Below are 22,453 nucleotides of genomic sequence, written 5' to 3' on the forward strand. Positions count from 1 at the left end.
GTGCTTTAATTTCTTCCCCAATTGCTTAGCACTTTTGGCAAAAGCAAAACATTTTAAAAATCGTTAAATTTAACGAAAATTCTTAGAAAATTGTACAAAAACGAAACAGCGGGAAGTTCTAAATATCAAAAAAAATTTGATTTTACTGATTATAGAAAGATTCTAGTTAAACCCTTTTACAAGTCAACTTCTCATTTTCACACATTAAATAATATCCAAAATTAAAATATTTCGTTTTCTTTTTAACAAGCAAATAAAAAGGAAATCATTTAGTGGGATGGACCCACTGAAATTAACTTAAAAACCAGCACAAAAAAAAACAAAAAAAAATCCTCTGATTGCAATAAAACATCAATATAAGAAACCTGTCTTGAAATCATATCAAAGAAACACGCATTGGTTTTTTATTGAAATTACTACAGCACGACTTTTGCCAAAAACCACTGATTTACCTCCTGAGGAAATTGAGTGAAAATTATGAGGGAATAATTTATACGAATATGAGAATATTTCATTACTCTCTTTTCACCATATTTGACACATTATTAAAAAAAAGAACTTGCGCGGTGGTCAAAGAAAACAAATCACGCAAAGGAGTATATTGTTGGTGTTGTAAATTTTCATTCACGATGGGTGCTTTGTCATTGAAAGTACCCAACCTTTGACCAATAGTCGCACGTCCTATAAGATCCTCTTGGAGACACCTGAATAAATATAAAATATACCGCACTTTGGCATGATCAGAAGCAGTCAACTTTCACTACAATTAAAATGCGATTTTTCTGCACCAAACCCAAAAAAAATATATGACGACCAACAGCAATGAAGGGCGCACACGCTCTTGATCTTTTGGCTGTGTGTATTTGCCATCATCCCAGCGGATCTTCATTGGGTGCGCGGGTAAAAGATGATGAACATCGGCGAAATTGCAATTTTTCACTTTTTACGACTCTTCATAGCGATGCTATCGCGCCATGGGTCTGATTTCGCGCGAAAACTTTTTTTAGGGTCATCCACGCACCAACCAAGAGGCATTTATACAATATTAACTCAACGGAAGTGCATTGAATGCAAAAGCTCAACGGATGGTAATGGCACAGACGAATTACTTTGTCGCAATAACATTACGACCAATTAGGAATTAGACGTAAAATCAGGTTAAATAGATACTATTTGATGTATTATATTTCTTTTATTGGGTCGAGGTGTTGCACAGGTTGCACGGTGACTTGGGACTTTGCCGCGCGTTCTTGTGGCTTCTTCCGGATGTACTCGCGGTAGTAGAAATCGGCAAATAGGCAGAACATAAAGAGATTCTGTGGCACAAGGATGAGAATGGGGAAACGCGGGAAGCCACAGTCGCCAGCAATGAGGACCATCCAGTGGGCGAAGATGCAAAAGAACTGGATAATCTGGAGCTGAGTCAAATACTTCTTCCACCACACGCTCCCTTTGTAGCGTGGATTTATCGCCGTGAGGAGGTAGTAGAAATACATAATGATGTGAACAAGACAATTGATACTGCCCATGAAAGCCCCATGTCCACCCGGAAGGTACTTGACCGAGTGCCAGGCCAGGAGTTGCATTCCCGTGTGGTGGTAGACATGAAGGAATGTCACTTGATTCTGTTTCTTCCGCAATACAAAGAATACCTGCATTTGATTAAAAGAGAAATGAAAAAAACAATGTAATGGCGGAATTTCAAAATTTTCTAATAGAGTAATGAATAAAAGCTACTTCTTCATATTTTATCCAGCGATGTTCTTGGAAATATATTAGCTTAATTAGTTTTTTCGTGCAAAAGTTGCATTAAAAAGATTTGAATAAAGTTTAAAATTCTCTGTTTTATAAAATTTAAAATTATTAATATATTTATTAAACAAAATTATAAAAGTATGAATTGTGATAAAAATTAATACGCCATGTATAATGTACACCAACTAATTCTATCTATAGCTTTTACTTGTAAAAACCTGGTGCTAGCGCAAGAAAAGAATTTTTTTACGTAGTTATTTACGTAACAAAATGAATAAAAGATTGAAAATATTAGTGAGTCAAACGGGGTAAATAGGATTGCTTCTTTATGAATGAATGACTTAATGATCCAATAAAATTCCTTTAAGTAAATAAAAAAGTTAAAAAGCAAGATCTCCTTAATCTACTAATCTATTATTTAATTAAATATTTAATCAGATTTTTTATTTTAATTTTTTGGTCGATTTTTTTTTTAAATTTTAAATATTGAATAAAAATCGAATACATTATTTTGCCTCTATTAATACTTCTAAATAAAAAAAAACAAAGAGCTTTTCTTTACTTTTACTTCTTTCTTTCATAAATAATAAAAAGCTCCTAAAGTTCTTTTCCTATATGAAACTAACATCTTCTTATGTATAAAGTTACGATATAAGAAAATTATATAGTTTTTTAAAGATTTTCTTGAAAAGGAAAAAGTCTTAATTAATCATTAATTAAATTTCACTCACCTATTATAATTTTAAAAAAAAAGGAAAGAATCATAACAAGGTCAGAACTTATTGGAATTTAAAAATCTTTTTTTGTTCATCAACTAGGAGAAAAAACCTACCACTTTGTATAACCTAAAGTTAATTAATTTAATTTGATAATGCTTTTCATAAAATATATAAAGATATATGTATATAAAGTTATTTAAAAATTAACGTTTAAAATTATATGAATTAAAGAAAATCAGCACTTACAGTATCAAGAAGATCCAAATTCTTTAGAAGATAGTACGTGTAGAATCCCTTAGCAATAGCAATGGCCCTTTCAGAATTGGAATAGTCTACCGGTTCACAGAGTAAACTGTAGCCTGCAAAGTAGCAGAGTCGTAGGCTGTCGAGCAGTAAATTCGTACAGAGTACAATTTGCGCTGAATTGTATGCTATCATGATGTATCTGAGATTAAATGGTTTTCGCTTCTCCATGAAGCGTGGTCCCCACTTAAGGACCAATTGCAAATATAGCAGGAGCACAGCAATCGTGGGGAAGGGATTCTTCATCATGGGCCAGGGGTAGACTCTCGGATCTAAATTCAGAAAGTTGAGGATCGAATATAAATAATTCCATCATGAGCACTTTAAGCACATCACAAGAAATCACAAACTCACCGCTGACTTCATCATTGAAATAGACATAGAGTTCAAAGATTTTTCTCACAACGTACGCCATATTTTGTCACAGAACACCTCGCACTTTAAAAAAAAAAACAGCTAAAAGAGGACCCCAATGGACTGGGCGAACAAAGTGTGATCGATAGACTGATCCCTAAGAGTGTTCACCACTTATTTATTCCATACTGACTCGCATTGTTAAAGAGTTGTACACAAGGGGTTAATTAGAATTGGTAAATAGATCGCAATATAATGTGTATTAATGGAATATAAGTGCTGAATTGGGAGGCTAAAAAAAGCATTTCTCGCGTGAACTTTCGCAATGAAATTTCATTCACTTTTTCCGTAATCTTTTGCAATCCCATTGCTCTCTGCATTCCCATGGCTTACATTCATTGCATCCAGGTAGGAGTCAATGCTTCCATTTAGTAGCTTATGAGATTTACTTCCGGTATGTGGTTGATCAGCAGGAGTGGATGGCTTGATGTATGCCTTTATGTAGAAGTCCCCAAACATGGCGAGCATAAAGATATTTTGGGGTAACATAAAATACGCCGTGAACTGTGGGAAGCCGCAATCGATGAAGAAGAGAACCAAGAAGTGTAGTGTGAGTATGAAGAACTGGATCTGCCGAATTCAATAAAAATCATCTTCAAGTGAAATCAGTCACAATAAAGACATTATCAAATTCCACGCATACCCCACTGACTTACCAATTGAAGCTGCGTGATGTGCTTCTTCCACCAGATATTGTTCTTATACTTGGAGTCGAAAGATGAGAGCAGGTAGTACGTGTACATGGCAACATGGACAAATGAATTGAGTATTCCGACCGTGACACCATGTCCCCCCGGAAGGTATTTAACCCCAATCCATGTGAGAAGGAGCATCCCACCGTGGTGGTAGACATGTAGGAAGGTCACCTGATTATCCTTTTTGCGCAAAATAAAGAATACCGTATCGAGGAGATCGAGAATCTTCGTAAGGAAGTAAATGTAGCTCATCTTTACAAGGTGCATCGGATATGGTGTTCTGGAGTAATCCATTGGCTGACACAGCCAATTATGCTTCATTGGTATCAATACAGACATAGCTGATATGAACATGTAAGAGCATACAGCAATTTGTGCCACATTAAATACAATGAGTATTCGCTCCAGATTGAAGGGCTTTCGCTTCTCCATGTATTTTGGGCCCCACTTCAGTACAAAGTAGAGGTAAAAGATGAGCAGCAGCAACACTTTCAATGGATTCTTCATTAATGGGTAATCCAATGCACGAGGATCTGCAATACAAAATAAACATCCACTCTTGCTACCTTTTCACTTTTTCTTCAATACGGTGTGATTTTTTAATTACCACTTATTTCGTCATTTAAATAATGATACACTTCAGCTATTCTTCCGATTACAACAGCCATTTTTTTTTCTTTTGAATTTGAGAATTTTTCAGATGGTTCGGTTTTGATCTAAAAATTAAAATATTTTAGTATTTACTAAATGATCAGAATGATCTTCGCGGAATGATCTCTTCTTTTGCAATGAAATTTATTAACAAAAATCACAGCTAAAATGGGGTATTAAATAATTTATTATTGAATGAACAAGAAATATGTTCTATAAATAAAAACGTACAGAAACAGTAGAGAACAAAAATGTAATGATAAAAATTCATTTTATAATGATAAATTAGTTCTTAATTAAAAATTTATTTCATTCTTATTTTACATTTTAGTTGATTAGTGAGCTTTGAGTTATTTTAAGAAGCTTGATTTGATCCAGAGTGATTAAGAGATGGAAAATAGAATATTTTCTCCACTCACTTCTACCATAGGGAAAGAAACTAAAAATGAAATCTATTAATTATTTTCTTTGCCAAAAGTTTATGCAAAGGATGGCGGGGATTGCGTATTTGACCAATTTGACCCCAAAAATAGTTCAAGGCAAATTTCACAATGATTCTCTTTAGTGCCTTTATAAAAATAAATTTCACAAATATTAACAAAAAATAGAGATTCTTTTTAATAAAAGATTTAAACATATTTCAAATTATTTTTAGAATTTGCCCATTAATTACTTTTTTGGCTTTTTTTCTCAATCTCTCAGTTAACTTAAGGTTCCAGGTTTTCTTTTTATAGTTCACTCTATCCGCACAATTTATTCTTGTACAATGCTTCCCAAATGAGCACTGAATTAAGACTAACGCAATAGTGCCAGAAATTGTGGAGTTTTTGGAAATAGTTGTCGATAAAAATGTAAATGATGACTTATTTATTTACAAACACCTCATTTTTTTGTCTTTTTAGTGGTAAATAAATTCTTTCTTTCGCACTTTTTTGGTCGCTCCGTTTTAAATGAATGTCGTCGCGTTTCCTGGGTGCGAAAGAAGTAACCATGAATTGCACATAAATCAAAGCATATGTATGTAAAGAAAAAAAGAATGCGGTATGTATGAGATATTTTGGCAGGGAATGGGCAGTAAATTTTGCAACTTGGAACGTCCGTGATGCCCGAGATGATCTCGTGTGTGGGGACCAAAGCGATGGGGGTATTGGGGATAATTTTTGGGTCATCACCAATCAGTTGTGCGTATAATTTAGTGAAAATTTGTATTATTCCTCCGCATTGCTTTTTTTCGCTGAATTGCGATTTTCACTTTCTGAATCGCTCTTGGGGCTGCTGAGGCCACTTTTTTTTGTCTTTCTTAACCATCTTTGCCATCTTACTGTGGTGTGTCTTCTTGTATATATATAAATTTAATGATCCCCGCGCATAAGAAGAGGCTCACATATAAATTTCATATAATACCTGAATTAGTGTCATCAGTTCTTTAACACACTGCACATCCGAGAATGTGTAGTGCCATGGGAATTTAATTAATCAATCAATCACAGGCTGCAAAAATATATATTTGCCTTGCAACGATGTATCGCACATTATTATTTTTTGGAATAAACAGACAAAATTGCATTGAAAGCCCCTCCGCAAACACTCAATAATTCATTTTGCACAGAATAATATTTAAATAGTGAATTGCAAATTTATCAATCATTCAGACTTTATGAACTTGACGAAGATGATGATGCTGGGGGCTTTATGCAAATGCACAAGAAGATGGTTTTCACAATAATGGAAAATATTTTTTTAAGAGGAATAATACTTTCTTATTTTATGATTTTTTTGTACAATATATGCTCATTCTTAATTTCCCAGATTTTCTTTTTAATTGAAGATTTTTCTCTATGGAAGCTTCAGAGATGCCAATGTTTAAAATTCAAAGGAGTTTTGAGCTAAATATTTTTAAAACATTTTTTATCAGCTTAAAAAGCCTCAAAACCAATTTTTTTAAAAAAAATTCTTTTCTTTTCAATAAAATTTAATTTTTATACAGAAGATCTCCGTCAAACCTTTTTTATTGACCAACATTTCGATGCTAATAAGATCTTTCTTAGTTCATTAAATGTTATTTTGCCAACACCTGCAATGATAAAAAGATTGCTGTGAGAAGAACAAACATTCAAAATATTTTGCATGTTCCATAAAAACGATAACATTGAGCAATTTGTACATAACATTTTATTACATTTTGTCAGTTGAATTAATTTCTTTTAGCTCATTTTAACTTTTTCTTGGAAGTCGTTTTTCTTGATAAATTTCAATGATTTGTCCAAATTTCACAATCACATATTTCCATTGCTCTATTTTTCCTACTTATATTAATCCGCATGTCATAAAAATCATTTTCTCAATAGGTAGTAGAGGGGGTAGAGATGAATAATTAATAAGGCAACATAATACATAAATTTTCTATTTCTCGAAGAGATTTAATAAACAGATTTGCCCTATTTTATGGACTTTTATTACGAAATTTATTCACAGTTGGATTAACATTTTGTTTGAAAGATTGTTCTTCATAAACTCAGGCGCAGTTTATAATTAATGGGAGGGGTTACTTACCCTCATTGCTCTAAGAAATTAATGTTTTAAAGGATTTTAAGAAGGGATAAATATAAGAAATGTTTGAGAAAGATTTTATCGATCTAAATGAAGGAAGAATATAACAAATAAAAATCATTTCTAAGGAATGAAATCGAAATCGTGGCTAGGAAATCGGCATCCTTTGAAAAATTTTCTCAAGAAAATTTATTAATATTTTCGGGTATATAGCCCCTTTAAATTTTATTCGTAAAAGGAACTATACATACGTGCGCTTCTCAGGTGAGTGAGCACTGCAAAAAATTACTTTCCGTGCCCATTGTAGATGTATTGAAGCAACACTTGTAGTGTGGCTTTCAAGATTATCAAATAGCGGTATTTATTACACAACGACTTAAAGCTTGAAAATGTCTTAAAACCCCTTTATTACATTTTTTAAATCTTTTCTTCGTGCGATAAGATAAAACTTTTTTTTTCTGTGAAAGAAAATTAACTACTTGACAATTTATACATTGTTTAACATATTGTTCAGCACAGCACATGTATAATAAAATAAACAACAAAAAACAGCTAAATTGGGTTTTTCTTTAGCTAAGAAAGATGATGGATAGTTTTCTTTCGACGTCAGTGCGCGATAGAGCTGTGCAGAAGTCATCAAAAGTTATGGAGCCACTTCCTGAGCGATCAGCCTCAACAATTGTTCGCTCAACAATGGACATTAACTGATCCTGTTCAATGTTTTCACCCACCATCATCTGCAGGATGCTGACAAGCTCCTCACGTGAGATCACATCATCATCATCGAGATCGTACATCTTGAATGCGAACCTCAATTTATCCTCTCTGCTGTTGAGCTTGATCTTGTTGGCTTTAGGGGGCCTGAAGCGTGCCAAGACATTCATGAATTGCCGGAAATTGACCCGATCATCGTGACTATCGATGAAGAATGCGTGGACAATGCGATCACAAATGGGATTGATGGCCAACTCTGGGATGCGTAAGAAATCTTCACGTGAGAGTGTGCCACAGTCTCCACGATCGAGTGATGTAAAACGCGAAAACAGGCGTTCTATTTGATTAGGTGTAACTGCGAAGGTGAATTGCATTTAAGTAGAGCAAATATTTTATTTTTCCAATGCGTGGAAAACATCCACATTAAACTTGATAAGCTTTTTATGTTTGTTCGAGCTATTGCGAAACAATTAACATTTTGTTGGGGAAAATTAGGAAAATTCACATATAAAAGGTTGTGGGAGGTGAGGAAAAATTGTAAAAGGGAAAACTCACATCCTGTCTCCTCCTGAATCTCCCGGATATCCTCTGGCCGTAGAATGAGTGATGATTTATTTCCCATTCCGTGGAAGTTGACAGCACAGCAGCAACAACAACAACTTGGCAAGAAGAGGTCTTTTCGGTGCCACTTTCACGTGCGAACTCTCTGAAATTTCTTCTCTGCAGTTCCACCAAAAAATATTTCTTCGTGTGTTGGAAACGTCGCGGAATGAAATAACTAATTCCGCTGGTGCGCCCCTGGTGTGGCGGGAAGGAACTAAGAAAAAAGTAGCGCGAACGAAGAATACTTTGCAGAATTGATTCAGAGGGCGCTCGGCACATTACGATTTCGCGAATGAGTTTTGGGCCAGCTGGGTTTGTGTAATAAAAAAAAAGAGAAAGAAAAGAAAACTGTCACAATTTTTCCACACATTTCGCTTTGAGAACAAAAATCATTGAATTTATTGAGTTTTTCCCGCATTTCCGAAAGGAAAATGTTGAAATCACGTGCCAGTAGTTCCAATCATAAGAAATACCATGCAAAACCACAGCCAAAGGTTGAAGAAATCACTGAAGATGGTACGTCCTGAGAGGGAAGCGCTGTGACAAAAAAGTCCAAAGATGTTCTAATAATAAAATTTTTCTTCCAGAAATCGCACAATTCGTCACGGAGGACGGACTTCCAATTTATACGCTGTACGTGAGTGGCTTCAAGAACTACGTGAGTTTGAGGAAATAAATAGGAGATTGTTGGGTTTTTATGGACATTTCTTTTCTTTTTGCAGCTGCACCCCGTAACGGTTCAAACACTAATGCACAGCTTCCAAGCTGATGGACCAATAAAGAAGGTCGTTATTCACGATGCAAAGGTACCCTATGCCTTTGTAACGTTTGCAGATGTGAAGAGTGCCCTCATGGCGAAGCGAACACACCATTTCTTCAATGGGAAGAAACTCATCCTCCGTCCGGCAGATAGTTGGCATCAGCCGGAAGATAATCGTGAAGCGTCTGAGAGTGAAGAAGAAATCGACATGTACCAGTCGATACTGAAGCTCAATGATGACTGTCTCTACTGCGTCCTGTCGTACTTCAATCTCCGCGAATTAATTGTAATTGAAAAGGTATGCCGGAGGTTCCAGGCTGTTGTACAGCGCATCTACAAAACCTACAGGACGCTGGATTTCGATAAGCTCGCCGATACGAGTCAACTCACACTGATGGAGGTGCGAAATATCACCCGGCGAATGGGTGCACATGTGGTCACATTGAAAGCCACCGCAACGTCATTCCGGACCATCAATCCGCGCATAATTGTCACAATTCTGCGGCACTGCCGCAATCTCCAGAGTATCCACCTCGAGGGCTTCAATATGAGCAGCATGCTAGCCCTGCGGGAGCTTTCGCAGACCTGTGGAAATCTGAAGGTCTTCCAATTGCCCAATTGCAGTGTAACAGATGAAATTGTGACGTGCCTGCACAATGCGAGGGAACTGGAGACGTTGAGTTTGGCCGAGAATTCGGGCATCATTGGGAAATGTCTCACGGGTCTGAGGAAGATCAAGGAGATTAATTTGAGCAGCTGCCCGAATCTTCAACCATCCTACTTTATGCAGTTCTGTGAACGCAATCCCGAACTGAAGAGCCTAAATATAATTCGCTGTGATAAAATCAATCACATCTGCCTGGAAACAATGGCGAGGCATCTCAAGAGTCTCGAAAGTCTCATGATATGCAATTCCTATGCGAGTGTCACCCCTGCGGATTACGTGGTGCTCGTGGATATGCCCAATTTGACACATCTCCAGATCAGCTACAATAATTACCTCAATGTGGACACATTCCTCGCGAAACTCGCTGATCTCAATCGCCTGGATTATCTGGACATTTCGGGGGGTCACATTACGCGGAACACCCTGCGGGCACTCACAAACTTCCGGAAGTTGCGTGTGCTGAAGCTGAACTACAAGATTGAGTGCGTGGATGACACACTGGCGCAAATTTCATCCAATGAAACCATCCAGGAGCTTCACATTGTCAGCTGTACCAGTATCACCAATGAGGGTTTAGTTGCCTTCATCCGTAAATGCCGGCAACTGAGGCACATCAACATGTCCGGATGCTACGGCATCACCAATGATCTCGTCATCAACATCCTCCCCCATCTTGCTGAGAGGCCGGAAATTCTCGAGCTTGTCGTTGGGGGTACACAGATCACGATCGGCGTTGAGGTGAGCATTTCTCTTTTTTTCTTTGACTTCCCCAATTTTTAATTTAATCTTCCGGAACATTTCAGGAGCACGTGAATGCCCATGAGAATCCAAAGCTCAAGCTTGATTACACGAACACCGCAGAAGCCTTCGGGGCGATTGATATCTGGGAAGACATGCTCTACGGAGATGATCTGCTGGACATGGAAGATATCGACGATGAAGACTTAGATGATGATGCTTATGCATGTGAGTTAAGCCCTCCCCTGACTACAATTAGAAGCATTTCCCTGACAAATTCTCTCCTTTTCAGTCTTCCACTATGAAAATGGCTACGACTCCGAATTTGATGAGGATGAACTTTTTGTCTAGGAGACACCCTTAAAAATACTTTTCTTTTGGATCAACTACAGGACGCAAAAAATGCGAATTCCTCTGAAATTTAAAGTTCTTTTCCCTTGATTTTTTTTCCTTTTTCTTCTTCAATTAATGAATCTCGAATTTTGCGATTTCTTTTGTAGGAGTCATGAGAATATTTTGAATAAATTAAACTCTGTGAAATGCACTATGTTATATTTTATTAATTTATTGAATTCATTCAATACATTTTGTTTTTTATTCTGTGTAGACTTGTAGCAAATTCGCACATTAGTTTTGTTTTTTTAGAAAAAAATCTCTCCTGCCTGAATTATGCCATCCTTAAGGAAATTCTCATCAAATGAAAGCTAAATCATCCATAATAAAACTTGTGGGTGTGTGGAGGTAAAAAAAAATGACGGAGAGGAGCAAAGAAGACGCGAACTTTGTTACCATTTTTTCTTTTGGAAGCTGCAATCAAAATTTGTTAAACGAGAGTGGAGACAATAAAAAGGATCCCCGCGAAATGAAGAAGAGTAAAATGGACAATAATCTATAAAATCTCACTAATCCTAAGCTTTTTTTGCGTGAAGAGACACGCCATTAATCTAAAAGAACGACACGTAGACCAATTGATTGTCGAAGCGAGCTCCATCCATCAATTCTGCAAAGAAAAAAGAAAGAAATTTCATTACATTTTGCTATCTATTTCAAGCTTATAAATCAAATTGTTAGATATTTTCTAGATTTCTCGCTAATCGTTGTTATTTTAGGAATGCTTTATTGAACACGTGATGCGACTGAATGCAGTTCAGTTTTCGTGCCAAAACATTTTTTGGGTTTAGTTTATCACGTGAATTTGCAAGAAAATATAAATTTTCTGCAAATATTTGCAAAGAAAATGGGGATACATAAATAAGCTTATTTGATAGGTTGTGCAGAAGACAGAAATAAATTCAAGGATAAACGTGTCAAGATTCAAGATTAACGTGTCAAGGAAAAGATTTTTTTATTAACCCTGTAAGGTCCACAATCGTTCTAGCTAGTTGATTGAACTAAAAATAATTTTTATGGGTTCCTTTTGAGCTCAAATAAGACATTTTTGGCAAAAAAAAATCCCAACTCAAAAATTTTCGTTTTTTCGTCCTTCCTGATCCTGTGAGTCCTTGAGGATGTCCTTTTGTGGTCATAAAATGATCAGGGATTGTAAAGACATAGTCCTGTACCAATTTGGACTCAATATTCATAAAATAACTATAGAAAATGAAACATTTTCAAAATTCAGCCTTTGGGTCAGTGTATGACCCAATGGACCTTAAAGGATTAAATTAGTTGGTATTCCACTTCATGGCCAACACCAAGTATTTTATAAAGGTCATTATAAGTATTATGTACTTACTGATGGCCAATTCAGCGTCACGTTCCTTGGAGAAGCGCACAACTCCTGTGTCCTGTCCGCGAATTTCCGCAAATTTCACCTCTCCAATGTCACGGAATTTGTCACGAAGGGTTTGCCATGTGCACGATGGTGGAAGCTACAAATTTAAAATTAATATTTTCATTCAAATAAATTCCCCTCAAAAACAAAGAAACAAACAAACTCACATTCTTGATGACAATCGTATCGGATTTCCGCAAATTACTCAAACTGCTGGAATTCTGTGCGCTGAAACTATTGGTGGTACCGCGACTTGAGAAATCATCCTGTGGCTGTGTGCTGTAATTGCGAACGGGACCTGAGCCGCCCAAATCGAAATCTCGACCACCGGGATTTGAGCCACCGCCAGCATTGCCCGAATTGCCGAATGCATTGGAATTGGCAAAGGTGTTGGTGTTGAAGGTGGACTGACTCTGACCGAGGTTCTCAGACAGCAAGCCTAGACCAGCGACACTTTGCAAGTTGGCCGCAGCCGATGTGAGGAGTGGATTCGACAGGGCCCCCGATAGATTACTCAAGTTGACAACATTACTCAGAGCTGCCAAATTTGAACTCAAACCGCTGAGACTATTATTGGGCACAGGACCCAGTAGACTCGACGGCCCATTGAGATTATTTGGCGGTGCAACGGGCACCGGAGCATTATTCTGTTGCGACTGATTCTGTTGCTGCTGCGAACTTGGCAAATTCCTCGCAACATCCCGCAGTGGTTCCCCATTGGGACCCAAACCAATCCCAAGACCCTTGAGACCTTCGGGCAATTTGATACCCTCATTCTTATCCGGTACACGATCCAAGCGAACAGTCATCCTACGATCATACAACATTTGGCGATCCAACATGGAAATAGCCTGAACCGCCTCAACCGGATGATCGTATTCAACAACGGCAAAACCACGACTGTTACCATCTTTATCTGTTGATAAATCAACACTCACAACGCGACCAGCGAGCTTGAACACCTGCTTCAATTTCTTCGCGTCAACCTTGTAGTCCAACTGCAAATGCAAAAGAAAAGATGGAAAAAAAGAGCAAAATCCAATCAATTAGCGAAAGTTCGTCTTTTTGTTTCTTTTTTTTGTTTGGTAAAATCTTGAGGAATTGCTTTAGCATAAAATATCTAGAATACGCAAAAAAATAAGTCCTGGCTTTGTAAACTTTCTTCAGAGAATGGTTATGAATCAACACACTTAACATTTAAAGAACATCCAACACCAATTTCTTTTCAATCGAATTGTTGTCAAACAAATAATGCTCCAATTTATTTGTAAAGAAGCTACCACATAGATTTGTTCTTACCAACTTACCATGAAAATTCAAATTCCTGCCTTAGAGGTGAACCAATTTCTTTTTTATTTGAATTCTTTAAATCACAATCGAACTTGATACAGAATAAAGAATCATTATAAGCCTGGATTAAGGCCATAATTTATATTCTTGAAAACACTCTTCTAACCAAAAGAATATTTTTCTGATCAAAAGATTAGATCCTGATTACAGCATTGACTTGATTCTTCAAACATAAAAACCAGAAAATGTTAAGTATTAGATTCGAGTTAGGTTCATAACGCCTGAAATCTTCAATGTCACAGATCATCGATATAAGTATTCAAACCTTTTCAAAGATCAATATAAATTTCAAGCTTCTTGACACAGAATTTAGGCCTGACTCTCCTAACTGGTTTATCATCAAACTAATAAACTTCATATAAGGACTTACATTCCAACTAAAGTCAGAAGAATCCTAATTTACTGATAGCTGATTTAGAACATAGGAAAAGCTAGGACTGAATTCGAACTGAATGAAACGAACGGCTTTTGAGTTCTTGACAAGCCTGAGGCAACACCTGTTGACTAATTTCACTAATTCTCACCAAGATTAGTTTAACGTAAGGCATACAAAGTGTCCAGCTTAGTGCTAAGTCTTATTCTCAAATCTAAGATAGTTTCCTTATTAAGACCTCTTTGATCTTCTTGTTGTAAATCAGTCAAAACTCTTTATCCTATCAAAATCTGAAAGCAACTAAGTTAGAAACAAAAAAAAACCGCTTTTATTAATTCCTAAAAGTAAATCGAAGAAAGAAAACTGCAATATCTTGGAACAGAGCATAAGATTTTGAGACTTTCATAAAATAAAACAATTCCAGCGGACAAGACAAGCAAATCCACCAAAAATCTTAAACGCCAGATCTTTTTTCTTTTAAAAAACACTACAATACAGCAAGGAGGAAGAAAATGTGCTTTTAGACGAATAATACTCACATTGGCAACAAAGACTTTAGTGTGGAGTGGTCCAAATATTCCCAAACCTTCCAAGAAAGACGTGCTCAAACCATAAGTGTTGTAGGGCCCGTCGTAATCGTTGCCGTGACTGCTACTGTGACGAGGCCTAGATTTTGGACAAAGAGCCGTTCGTCAGTGATTTATTAAAGATTTGATCAAGTTTAAGATGGAAATTTTGCAATGATTCGCATTATTTTCTTTAGGACATAAGGGCCCTTCCTCTACGATGTGAAGACATCCGGATGATCTCTTTTTTTTTTTCAACGTAAAAAAAAGATTCAAAGCATCCAGTTGACACCAAAAAGATGGAATTTTCTGGCCAGAACTTCAACAATCCCATAGAGGAAGAGAGCACCACGAGAGGCAGGCAATTTTCAAAGGGGATGGGAGGAGTGTAAAGACAAATAAAAGAAAATGTGATTTCTGATCTCATCAAACCACCTGTCATCGTCACGATCTCGGCGATAGTCGTTTCCGCCGCCACCGCCACCTCCGCCGCCTCTTGCGCTTCCGCCACCTCCTCCACCGCCGCCACCACCACCACCCGGACGAACAACCCGCCCATACTCATCACGCTCATCCCCGTAGTCCTCCTTGACTACCAAGTGCCTACCGCTAATCTCATACCGATTGAGCTTCTCTAGAGCCTTGGCCACGCAGTCGTTTGTCTTGAATTCCACAATGCCGCACCCACGCGGCTTATTATTCTCATCATTGAAGAGCTCAACGAAATTCACATCCCCCACAATGTCCCGGCAGAGGTCCTTGAGATCCTGCCAGCGATACTCGTACGGAATGTTGGACACATAAATGCGATTGGATGCACTCCGGCGTTCGCGACTCCGGTCCCGGCCATTGGCGTCGCCTCCGGAATTTGCATCCGAGAAGCGGCTCTGACGCCGGCTACGATCCCTATCACGCTCACGATCCCGAGGGGACATCTGCGAATCCTTCCGATCAGTCATATCTCACGTCAATTTTCACACAAAGTGGAAAGAAGTCTTCTTTTGCCTTTGCACGCACCAAGTAGCGCCCCAATCAATACGAATCCCCAATATGGCCGAATTTTCACAGAACAACAATCCCTTTCTGCAGACCTCAATACCAAACCCAGAGATACTTCGCGAATTGCAGCACAGAGAGCGGATGTCAGACTACGTAGAGGAGAACTCTGAGTGGAGGAAAATGCACTTTTCACAGAATTTTCTTTACAAATTGTTTGCGCGTCACTTTTTTTTGCTTTCGCTCAAAGAAAAATTCGCAATGGCTGACACACACCCAGCTGACACACCTGCTGATATCGAACGAATGCATTACGAAGGTGGGCAATAGTTTCAGTACGAACGATAGTCGGAGTACCAAAATAAAAACTTTGTGTTCTACCGGGACAGGCCCACATGTTTTTGCGGAATTTTTATTTATCTTCTTGAGTTTTCTAATAAATTGTTTTAGTGAAGAAATTGTAGAGAGATAATGCGAAATCTCACATTATTGTGCAAAGAAACCCACGCTGGGGAAAGAAATCGTGCAGAAGATGAAAACGAAGATGCAGACCTGCCACGCGCTGGATGGTTCTTCTGGGAGAGCAGGTACTACTGTGGAGGTCAGGAAGATGGGATGTTCTCCATTGAGAAGGATGGCAAGTCATCTGGGAGTCTTTTCCCACTGGAAGATCTTCTATCAGTTGAACACCTCCAGCGCAGTGGAGAACTCTGCATTGCCAAGAAATCCGGAGATATTCTTCTCTGGGATCCCCAGAGTGAGAGATTGGAAGATGTTGGATCATGCGGAGAAAGTATAGGAGAAATGAGCTGGAGCCCTGATCAGGAGATTGCTGTCTTTGCCACTGAATCCAGTAAGATCATTGTGATGGATTCCCTTTTTGACATCATCGAGGAAGTTAATCTGCTGGACAGTAGCTTCGGTGATAGTGAGTTTGTGGTCTTGGGATGGGGTAAGAAGGAGACCCAATTTCACGGTTCAGCAGGCAAGAAAGCCGCCCAGAAGAAGGAAATCACAGACTTACCAGCAAATTCCCTTCCGGAAGATGAGAAAATTGACTCAAAGATTAACATTGTCTGGAGAGGAGATGGAGAGTATTTTGCCGTAAATTTCCTCAGAGATAGTCAACGTTTATTCAAAGTATTCAGCCGCGATGGAAAGCTCCAGTATACGTCGGAAAAATGCCTAGGATTGGAGGGTGCAATAGCTTGGAAGCCATCTGGGCTGTGGATTGCTGTTCCTCAGAATCTCCCTGATAAATATGTCATTGCGCTTTTTGAGAAGAATGGCCTACGCCATCGTGAGCTCTGTCTTCCCTTCAAGAGAGAAAATGTAAAAACTTATTTCGAGAATCTCGAGTTTTCTTTTTATTAATTTCCTTCTATTCTCTTGCAGGAAATTGTCCAAGCTCTCAAATGGAGCAATGATTCTACAATCCTGGCCATTCTTACTTCTTCTTTAGCACCTTTATTTCCGGGTAGTGAAGAACAAACGAGTATTTATTTGTACACAATGGGAAACTATCATTGGTATCTAAAGCAGTGTCTCACCTTTTCCTCTCCCGTTTGGATGTTTGACTGGGATTCTTCAGTCTACGAATGCAAATCTCTATATGTCCTCAGAGATACAGGATCTACGCACATTTACAGGTAAGATTCTTTTAGGAAAATTCATTTTTAAAATTAAATTAAATTGATTTTTTCAGATGGAGCTACGATGTAAATTGTTCTGCTGGTCAAACGGATCAAGATGAATCACTTGTAGGAGTTATTGAGGGAAAAAATGTCTTGTTGACAAACTTCCGGGGTGTTGTTGTTCCTCCACCAATGTGTGCCTTCACACTGACATGTCCGGACTATATAAACTACGTGGGATTCATTCAGCATCCCGCCAATCCCTGTGACAGTAATAAATTCTTCACAGTGACGAATCAGAATCTCCTGACCATCTATGAGTGCTCATTTACGGACGGTCCGTCTCCAGTGCGCCACATAGAGGGATGCAAGGAAGTTGAATGTTTGATCTTTGAAAATAGCTTTCATGGACATAATTTATTCCATTGGCTCACTGAAGAACTCTTGATTGTTGACTCTCCAACGAAGAATAACAAATCCCGCTTGATTTTAATGCGAAAGTATAAAATTATGTGGGACACTGTGGATGAGATTAAACTAAATAATCTTGCTACAGGGATAACGTCGTGCGATGGAAATTCCCTCATTGTATCCTTGTTGAACAAAAGCGTCTTGAAAGTAAAGATATCGAATGGAAAATTTGCCGGGTGTGAGGAATTCTATTCCCTTCCGGAATTCTGTGAGAAAACAGTCTCAGTGAAGATTGGTGCCGAAGAGAAGATTTTCTCACTACAAACCCGCCAAATGCTCTACTTGAATGGCGATAAATTCCAACAGGACGTTACATCCTTCGCCGTAGCTCATCCATTCCTCCTGTACACAACTGTGGACGAGCTGAGGATCATCAATTTGACCAACATGAATGTGGATACTGTGAGGAAGACCGAAAGAGGAGCCAGGATCGTCGCAATTGTCCCCAAACACGATAGAACAGTGCTGCAGATGCCACGTGGGAATTTAGAAGCAATCCAACCACGAGCACTCACCCTCCTGATTATTGGAGATTTGCTGCACAAAAATCAATACAGGAAGGCCTATGAAATTCTCCGTAAACAACGGATTAATCTCAATTTAATTGTCGATCACAATCCGAAGGAATTCTTTGAGAAGATCGATGTTTTTCTCAATGAGATTAGCAACCCATCTTGGTTGAATCTCTTCCTAACAGACCTCCAAAATGAAGATGTAACCACAACAATCTACGAAGGATCATACCGAATGCTGAAGGTACGAGAATATCCCGAGAATTACACGATAGAAGGGAAAGTAGAGAGGATTTGTGAGGAAATGTGTAAGAAAATGCAGAGTAGGAATGAAAAGCACCTGCTTCTACCAATTATAACGAGTTTCGTGAAAAGAAAGGACATTGAGAGTGCACTGAGAGTTATTTGCGAGATTAGGAATGCAGAGAAGGCCAATGGAGGACATTTGGGGGATTTTTCTGAATCTGAAGACGCCCTAAACTATCTCCTGTACTTGGTGGATGTTAACAAATTGTACGACATTGCTCTGGGAATGTATGACTTCAGATTGGTTTTGTTTGTCGCTGAAAAATCCCAGAAAGATCCCAAAGAGTATATTTCCTACCTCAATGATCTCAATCAATTGGATGAGTACTACAGACGTTTCAAGATTGATTTTCACCTCAAACGGTATGAAAAGGCGCTGGAAAATATCTCAAAGTGTGAAGGGAAATTCGATGAATGCCTCAAGCTTGTAAAGGATCGGCATCTCCATGCAAAAGCTCTCACACTCTTCCCATCAAACTCGGAGGAATACAAGAGTATTGCTAAAGCCTATGCAGATCATTTGCGCTACAGAGGATTTCTCGAGGAAGCCAGCTTGATGTATGAACGTGCTGGGAATTTAGATGAAGCCATTCAGACAGCCAAGAACACAATGGACTTCAATCGAAGCCTGTCGCTAAAGATGAGTTCAGGAGTGGCAGATGAGGAGCTCAAGGAGTTCGTACACAGCCTCATACCCGCTATGATTGAGAATGGGAAATACAGAGAAGCGGCGGATCTCATAAAGGTTCACATTAAAGACTCACAGCAAGTGATTGAGACACTTCTCGAGGGAAAATTGTACATGGCAGCAATTTATGAGTGGAACGAATGCAAAGGCAGTGATTGCACACGGGATTACATACAGGGGCATTTGCGGAGCTACACAGAGGTGCTAATGGATTGCATGAGAAACGACAGAATGCAATTTGTGAGTTACAAAACGCGCCTCAGTGTGGTACGTAAGAAGCGCACGGAAGAGCCAGAAGAGGAGGATCCCAATCATTTTGATGATTGTGATTTGTACTCGGACACAACGAGTGTCATCAGTACGAAGCACACGGGGAGCTCTAGGGGATCGTCCAAGACGCACAAGTCTAGCAAAAGCCGACGAAAGCACAAGAGGAAGCTCTACAGTCTCAAGGAGGGGAATCCCTTTGAAGACATTGCCCTCATCGATGCACTCCACAATTTGGCCATCAAATGCTTTGGGCAGCAGCAGCACATAAAGGAGATTTGCAAAGCAACAATTATGCTGAATATCGATGAAATGGGGAAGCAACTACAGGTGAATATAACTTGCGCACATTATTAACAGAACGGGATAACTAATCAATCGCCAATTCATTAATATTTGTGCCTAATTGTGTAGTAGAAATTTTCTCTCATCTCTTTGCAATAAGACGCATTCATTGCTAAAAAGAAAAAAATCTTCTTCATAGATAAAAGAGAACTTTAACGTTGCTATAAGAATACAAAAGAAGTTAATCATCAATTGAGCTAAATTTACAAAATATTTTCTCTTCATTTGCGAGAGCTTAGAAGAGATATTTATTCTTAATATATCATTAATCATTCTAGATGGATATTCTATGAATTTTATTTATAAAAGTTTATTGAAAAGAAGTTTACTCGATTTTATACAGGAAAACCTTTTGTTTGTGGAATGAATCGAAATACGCGTGATTTTGTGGCAAATCCAAACAAAAATAATTCGTCAAATTGAATTTCCATTTCTCACTGAGATGTGTTGGAAAGACAAACAAAAGATTTACTCAAAAATGCAAACAATGACGTCACTATTATGATTTTTGTCCCTTTTAATGCAGAAAATAAAAATACGTCGCAAAATCATCGATGAAAAATTAGCATGCATCAAACACAAAAAAATCCCGATGTTGACGTCATTATTTACATTTTTGGGCTAATTTTTGCGATTTTTTTCAGTTCATTTCAGTGGAAAATGAGAAATATCTTTAAGGATATCTTATTCTTTGCCTATTCCTTGCCCAAGAAAACTAATAAGAAGACAGATTTTCGGTCGTTTTTAGGCTAATTATTTTTTTATTCTTTGCCGACGTTTCGGACTGTATGAGTCGTTCCTCAGGGCATCCAATCACGCGGTTAATGTTAATTATTTTGATGCCTTGAGGAAGGAATCATACAGTCCGAAACGTCGTAGAAGAATAAAAAATAATAACCTAAAAACAACCGAAAATCCATCTTAATTTCTTGAATAATAATTTACGGTCAATCACATCACTGATTCCTTGTTGTTCTTTGTTGGATCATTGTATGATCCAATGAACGCGAAAGGGTTAACTAGCTATTGTTTAAGCTGTTTAAAAACTTATCACTATTTTATTAATAGAAAAAACAACAAGTTTTTATTTCGAAATAGGCTGTCTTCCTGTGATTTATTAATGATTTATTGCAAAATGCTTTTGATTAACTTTCATTTGTTCATTTTAAAAAAAAGGTAAAGGGTTAGGATTTTATGGGGCTTTTTATTCAATATCGCCCGCAGTTTTTGTGTGGAGTGAAGTTCTATTGAACTCACTTTGATTTTGTGTGACTGTTTTTTGTGCGATTTTATTTTTTTTGTGTGTGCACTTCTCTGTGCACACATTATTTTGTGCGAAAGAGAGGAATGGGAAGGAAACCGGTATTAGGAAACGCTTGGCCAAGGAAAGGTAGAAAATCTACCCAGCAGGGAATCGAACCCGCTTCGTAGCGATATTGGGTATGATCAAATCGGAGCGTTAACCGATTGACCTACCGCCACCCTGTGTTCATTTTAATGAAGTACATACTTTTGGAATTCCTCTGTTTATTATAAAACTACTTAAGCTGCATTCAGCATTGATTTATAAACATAAGCAATTTAAAAAAAAATCCAATTTCTCAATAATTTTGCTAATTCTAATCAAGATTATAAAAAAATGAGATTATTTGTGCATTTTTATGCAATAAATCGTAATAAATCACATAAAATTTGATTTAATGTGAATTACAAAGAAAAAAATGATTGATATGAATCTGCAAGTGTTGGCGCAATAAAGGGTTAACGCAGTTTTTCTTGTCTATTGCAGCACTGCTACAAGAACTTGCTGCACACCATTGAACTATCACTGGATGAAATTTGGATTCCGAATGATATACGTTTTGAAATTGTGGGTATGTAATTGAAAAATTTTCACTTTAAAATGCCTTCTAAATTCTCCGCGAAAAAGCTTCTTACTCACCAGGCTGCCAATTGAGCCAAGACGAAAGTTTGCACATAAAAAAAACTTACCGCGCTCTATTTTCTTGTCCGTAGCCAGCGGGCAGTATATTGCATAATATCATTTCTTTTTCTTTTCTTTTTGCAATTTCAGAACCCCACAAGAGGATAAAGCCACACCTAACACAGATTAACTGGGAGTATGAAATATTTAAGTGAGTTAATTTAATTCACATTTTAAGATTGATTTTTTTTCTGTCTTTATGGTGAATTTGTAAGATATAATTTTTGTTTTATTGTTGCAATATTGCAATAGAAATATGTATGTAATTCACTGTACAAAAGAGGGGCTGAAATGCCATCCTTCTTCCCGTGGAGATGTGAACAAAATAATCTGAATATATAATTGTAATATAAAATAGTTTTTTAATTGCAATTCCGCACAATAATATTTAGATGAAATTACAGAGTGGAAGAATAAATTGTAAATGATGATGAACTTTTCTGCCACAATTAAATTACAAAGTGTTGGAGGAATTCAACGATCATTCCTCCAACATTTTCTTGTCATTGATCCCCGCACAGCATGATGATTTCTTTCTCAAGCTGGGAGTGGCCCAGCAAGATGGAGAAAAAAATTGATTTTTTCACGCATGTAAATGTATCTATGCTATCTGTAAGT

The 22,453-nt window shown here is 37.7% G+C and overlaps 6 protein-coding genes across 6 annotated transcripts; 2 read left to right on the top strand and 4 right to left on the bottom strand.

The window, feature by feature from the left end:
- Positions 1–1,172: 1,172 nt before the first annotated feature.
- LOC129786326 (elongation of very long chain fatty acids protein 7-like) lies at positions 1,173–3,321 on the bottom strand. The gene is made up of 3 exons (XM_055821254.1): positions 3,132–3,321; positions 2,721–3,049; positions 1,173–1,652 (listed from the first exon to the last, which is right to left on the bottom strand). The coding sequence occupies exons 1-3, from the start codon at positions 3,190–3,192 to the stop codon at positions 1,182–1,184; spliced, it is 861 nt and encodes a 286-aa protein (XP_055677229.1). The 5' UTR covers positions 3,193–3,321; the 3' UTR covers positions 1,173–1,181.
- LOC129786322 (elongation of very long chain fatty acids protein AAEL008004-like) lies at positions 3,292–6,228 on the bottom strand. Its single transcript, XM_055821252.1, has 4 exons — positions 5,211–6,228; positions 4,494–4,602; positions 3,848–4,419; positions 3,292–3,761 (listed from the first exon to the last, which is right to left on the bottom strand). Exons 2-4 carry the CDS (start codon positions 4,552–4,554, stop codon positions 3,465–3,467), a joined length of 930 nt encoding a protein of 309 aa, XP_055677227.1. The 5' UTR covers positions 4,555–4,602; positions 5,211–6,228; the 3' UTR covers positions 3,292–3,464.
- Positions 6,229–7,477: 1,249 nt separating this feature from the next.
- LOC129786328 (calcineurin B homologous protein 1-like) lies at positions 7,478–8,548 on the bottom strand. Its single transcript, XM_055821256.1, has 2 exons — positions 8,357–8,548; positions 7,478–8,156 (listed from the first exon to the last, which is right to left on the bottom strand). Exons 1-2 carry the CDS (start codon positions 8,421–8,423, stop codon positions 7,657–7,659), a joined length of 567 nt encoding a protein of 188 aa, XP_055677231.1. The 5' UTR covers positions 8,424–8,548; the 3' UTR covers positions 7,478–7,656.
- A 109-nt stretch (positions 8,549–8,657) lies between these two features.
- LOC129786320 (putative RNA-binding protein EEED8.10) lies at positions 8,658–11,113 on the top strand. The gene is made up of 5 exons (XM_055821250.1): positions 8,658–8,920; positions 8,992–9,062; positions 9,127–10,569; positions 10,635–10,797; positions 10,862–11,113. The coding sequence occupies exons 1-5, from the start codon at positions 8,836–8,838 to the stop codon at positions 10,918–10,920; spliced, it is 1,821 nt and encodes a 606-aa protein (XP_055677225.1). The 5' UTR covers positions 8,658–8,835; the 3' UTR covers positions 10,921–11,113.
- On the bottom strand, positions 11,110–15,927 carry LOC129786321 (heterogeneous nuclear ribonucleoprotein M). Its single transcript, XM_055821251.1, has 5 exons — positions 15,068–15,927; positions 14,606–14,732; positions 12,511–13,341; positions 12,305–12,440; positions 11,110–11,569 (listed from the first exon to the last, which is right to left on the bottom strand). Exons 1-5 carry the CDS (start codon positions 15,589–15,591, stop codon positions 11,514–11,516), a joined length of 1,674 nt encoding a protein of 557 aa, XP_055677226.1. The 5' UTR covers positions 15,592–15,927; the 3' UTR covers positions 11,110–11,513.
- Positions 15,928–15,991: 64 nt separating this feature from the next.
- On the top strand, positions 15,992–22,190 carry LOC129786318 (elongator complex protein 1). Its single transcript, XM_055821247.1, has 5 exons — positions 15,992–16,960; positions 17,024–17,277; positions 17,334–19,836; positions 21,641–21,725; positions 21,926–22,190. The coding sequence occupies exons 1-5, from the start codon at positions 16,100–16,102 to the stop codon at positions 21,988–21,990; spliced, it is 3,768 nt and encodes a 1,255-aa protein (XP_055677222.1). The 5' UTR covers positions 15,992–16,099; the 3' UTR covers positions 21,991–22,190.
- The last annotated feature ends 263 nt before the right edge of the window (positions 22,191–22,453 follow it).

The sequence above is a fragment of the Lutzomyia longipalpis genome, chromosome 1 (genome assembly GCF_024334085.1).
Source record: "Lutzomyia longipalpis isolate SR_M1_2022 chromosome 1, ASM2433408v1".
Lineage (NCBI taxonomy): Eukaryota > Metazoa > Arthropoda > Insecta > Diptera > Psychodidae > Lutzomyia > Lutzomyia longipalpis.

What these genes read in the sequence shown, in the direction of transcription:
- LOC129786322 (XM_055821252.1), bottom strand. Translation starts at nt 4,554, where the DNA reads ATGGCTGTTGTAATCGGAAGAATAGCTGAAGTGTATCATTATTTAAAT. An exon ending in TTTAAATGACGAAATAAGTG is followed by an intron (nt 4,420 to 4,493) that starts GTAATTAAAAAA and finishes TTTGTATTGCAG; the next exon opens with ATCCTCGTGCATTGGATTAC. An exon ending in ACATCACGCAGCTTCAATTG is followed by an intron (nt 3,762 to 3,847) that starts GTAAGTCAGTGG and finishes TGAATTCGGCAG; the next exon opens with ATCCAGTTCTTCATACTCAC.
- LOC129786326 (XM_055821254.1), bottom strand. Translation starts at nt 3,192, where the DNA reads ATGGCGTACGTTGTGAGAAAAATCTTTGAACTCTATGTCTATTTCAAT. An exon ending in TTTCAATGATGAAGTCAGCG is followed by an intron (nt 3,050 to 3,131) that starts GTGAGTTTGTGA and finishes TTCTGAATTTAG; the next exon opens with ATCCGAGAGTCTACCCCTGG. An exon ending in ATTTGGATCTTCTTGATACT is followed by an intron (nt 1,653 to 2,720) that starts GTAAGTGCTGAT and finishes AATCAAATGCAG; the next exon opens with GTATTCTTTGTATTGCGGAA.
- LOC129786318 (XM_055821247.1), top strand. Translation starts at nt 16,100, where the DNA reads ATGCGAAATCTCACATTATTGTGCAAAGAAACCCACGCTGGGGAAAGA. An exon ending in TTCCCTTCAAGAGAGAAAAT is followed by an intron (nt 16,961 to 17,023) that starts GTAAAAACTTAT and finishes ATTCTCTTGCAG; the next exon opens with GAAATTGTCCAAGCTCTCAA. An exon ending in GGATCTACGCACATTTACAG is followed by an intron (nt 17,278 to 17,333) that starts GTAAGATTCTTT and finishes TGATTTTTTCAG; the next exon opens with ATGGAGCTACGATGTAAATT.
- LOC129786320 (XM_055821250.1), top strand. Translation starts at nt 8,836, where the DNA reads ATGTTGAAATCACGTGCCAGTAGTTCCAATCATAAGAAATACCATGCA. An exon ending in TGAGTGGCTTCAAGAACTAC is followed by an intron (nt 9,063 to 9,126) that starts GTGAGTTTGAGG and finishes TTCTTTTTGCAG; the next exon opens with CTGCACCCCGTAACGGTTCA. An exon ending in AGATGATGATGCTTATGCAT is followed by an intron (nt 10,798 to 10,861) that starts GTGAGTTAAGCC and finishes TCTCCTTTTCAG; the next exon opens with TCTTCCACTATGAAAATGGC.
- LOC129786321 (XM_055821251.1), bottom strand. Translation starts at nt 15,591, where the DNA reads ATGACTGATCGGAAGGATTCGCAGATGTCCCCTCGGGATCGTGAGCGT. An exon ending in CGAGATCGTGACGATGACAG is followed by an intron (nt 14,733 to 15,067) that starts GTGGTTTGATGA and finishes TCCAAAATCTAG; the next exon opens with GCCTCGTCACAGTAGCAGTC. An exon ending in TGACGCTGAATTGGCCATCA is followed by an intron (nt 11,570 to 12,304) that starts GTAAGTACATAA and finishes TTTTCTTTGCAG; the next exon opens with AATTGATGGATGGAGCTCGC.
- LOC129786328 (XM_055821256.1), bottom strand. Translation starts at nt 8,423, where the DNA reads ATGGGAAATAAATCATCACTCATTCTACGGCCAGAGGATATCCGGGAG. An exon ending in GATTCAGGAGGAGACAGGAT is followed by an intron (nt 8,157 to 8,356) that starts GTGAGTTTTCCC and finishes TCACCTTCGCAG; the next exon opens with TTACACCTAATCAAATAGAA.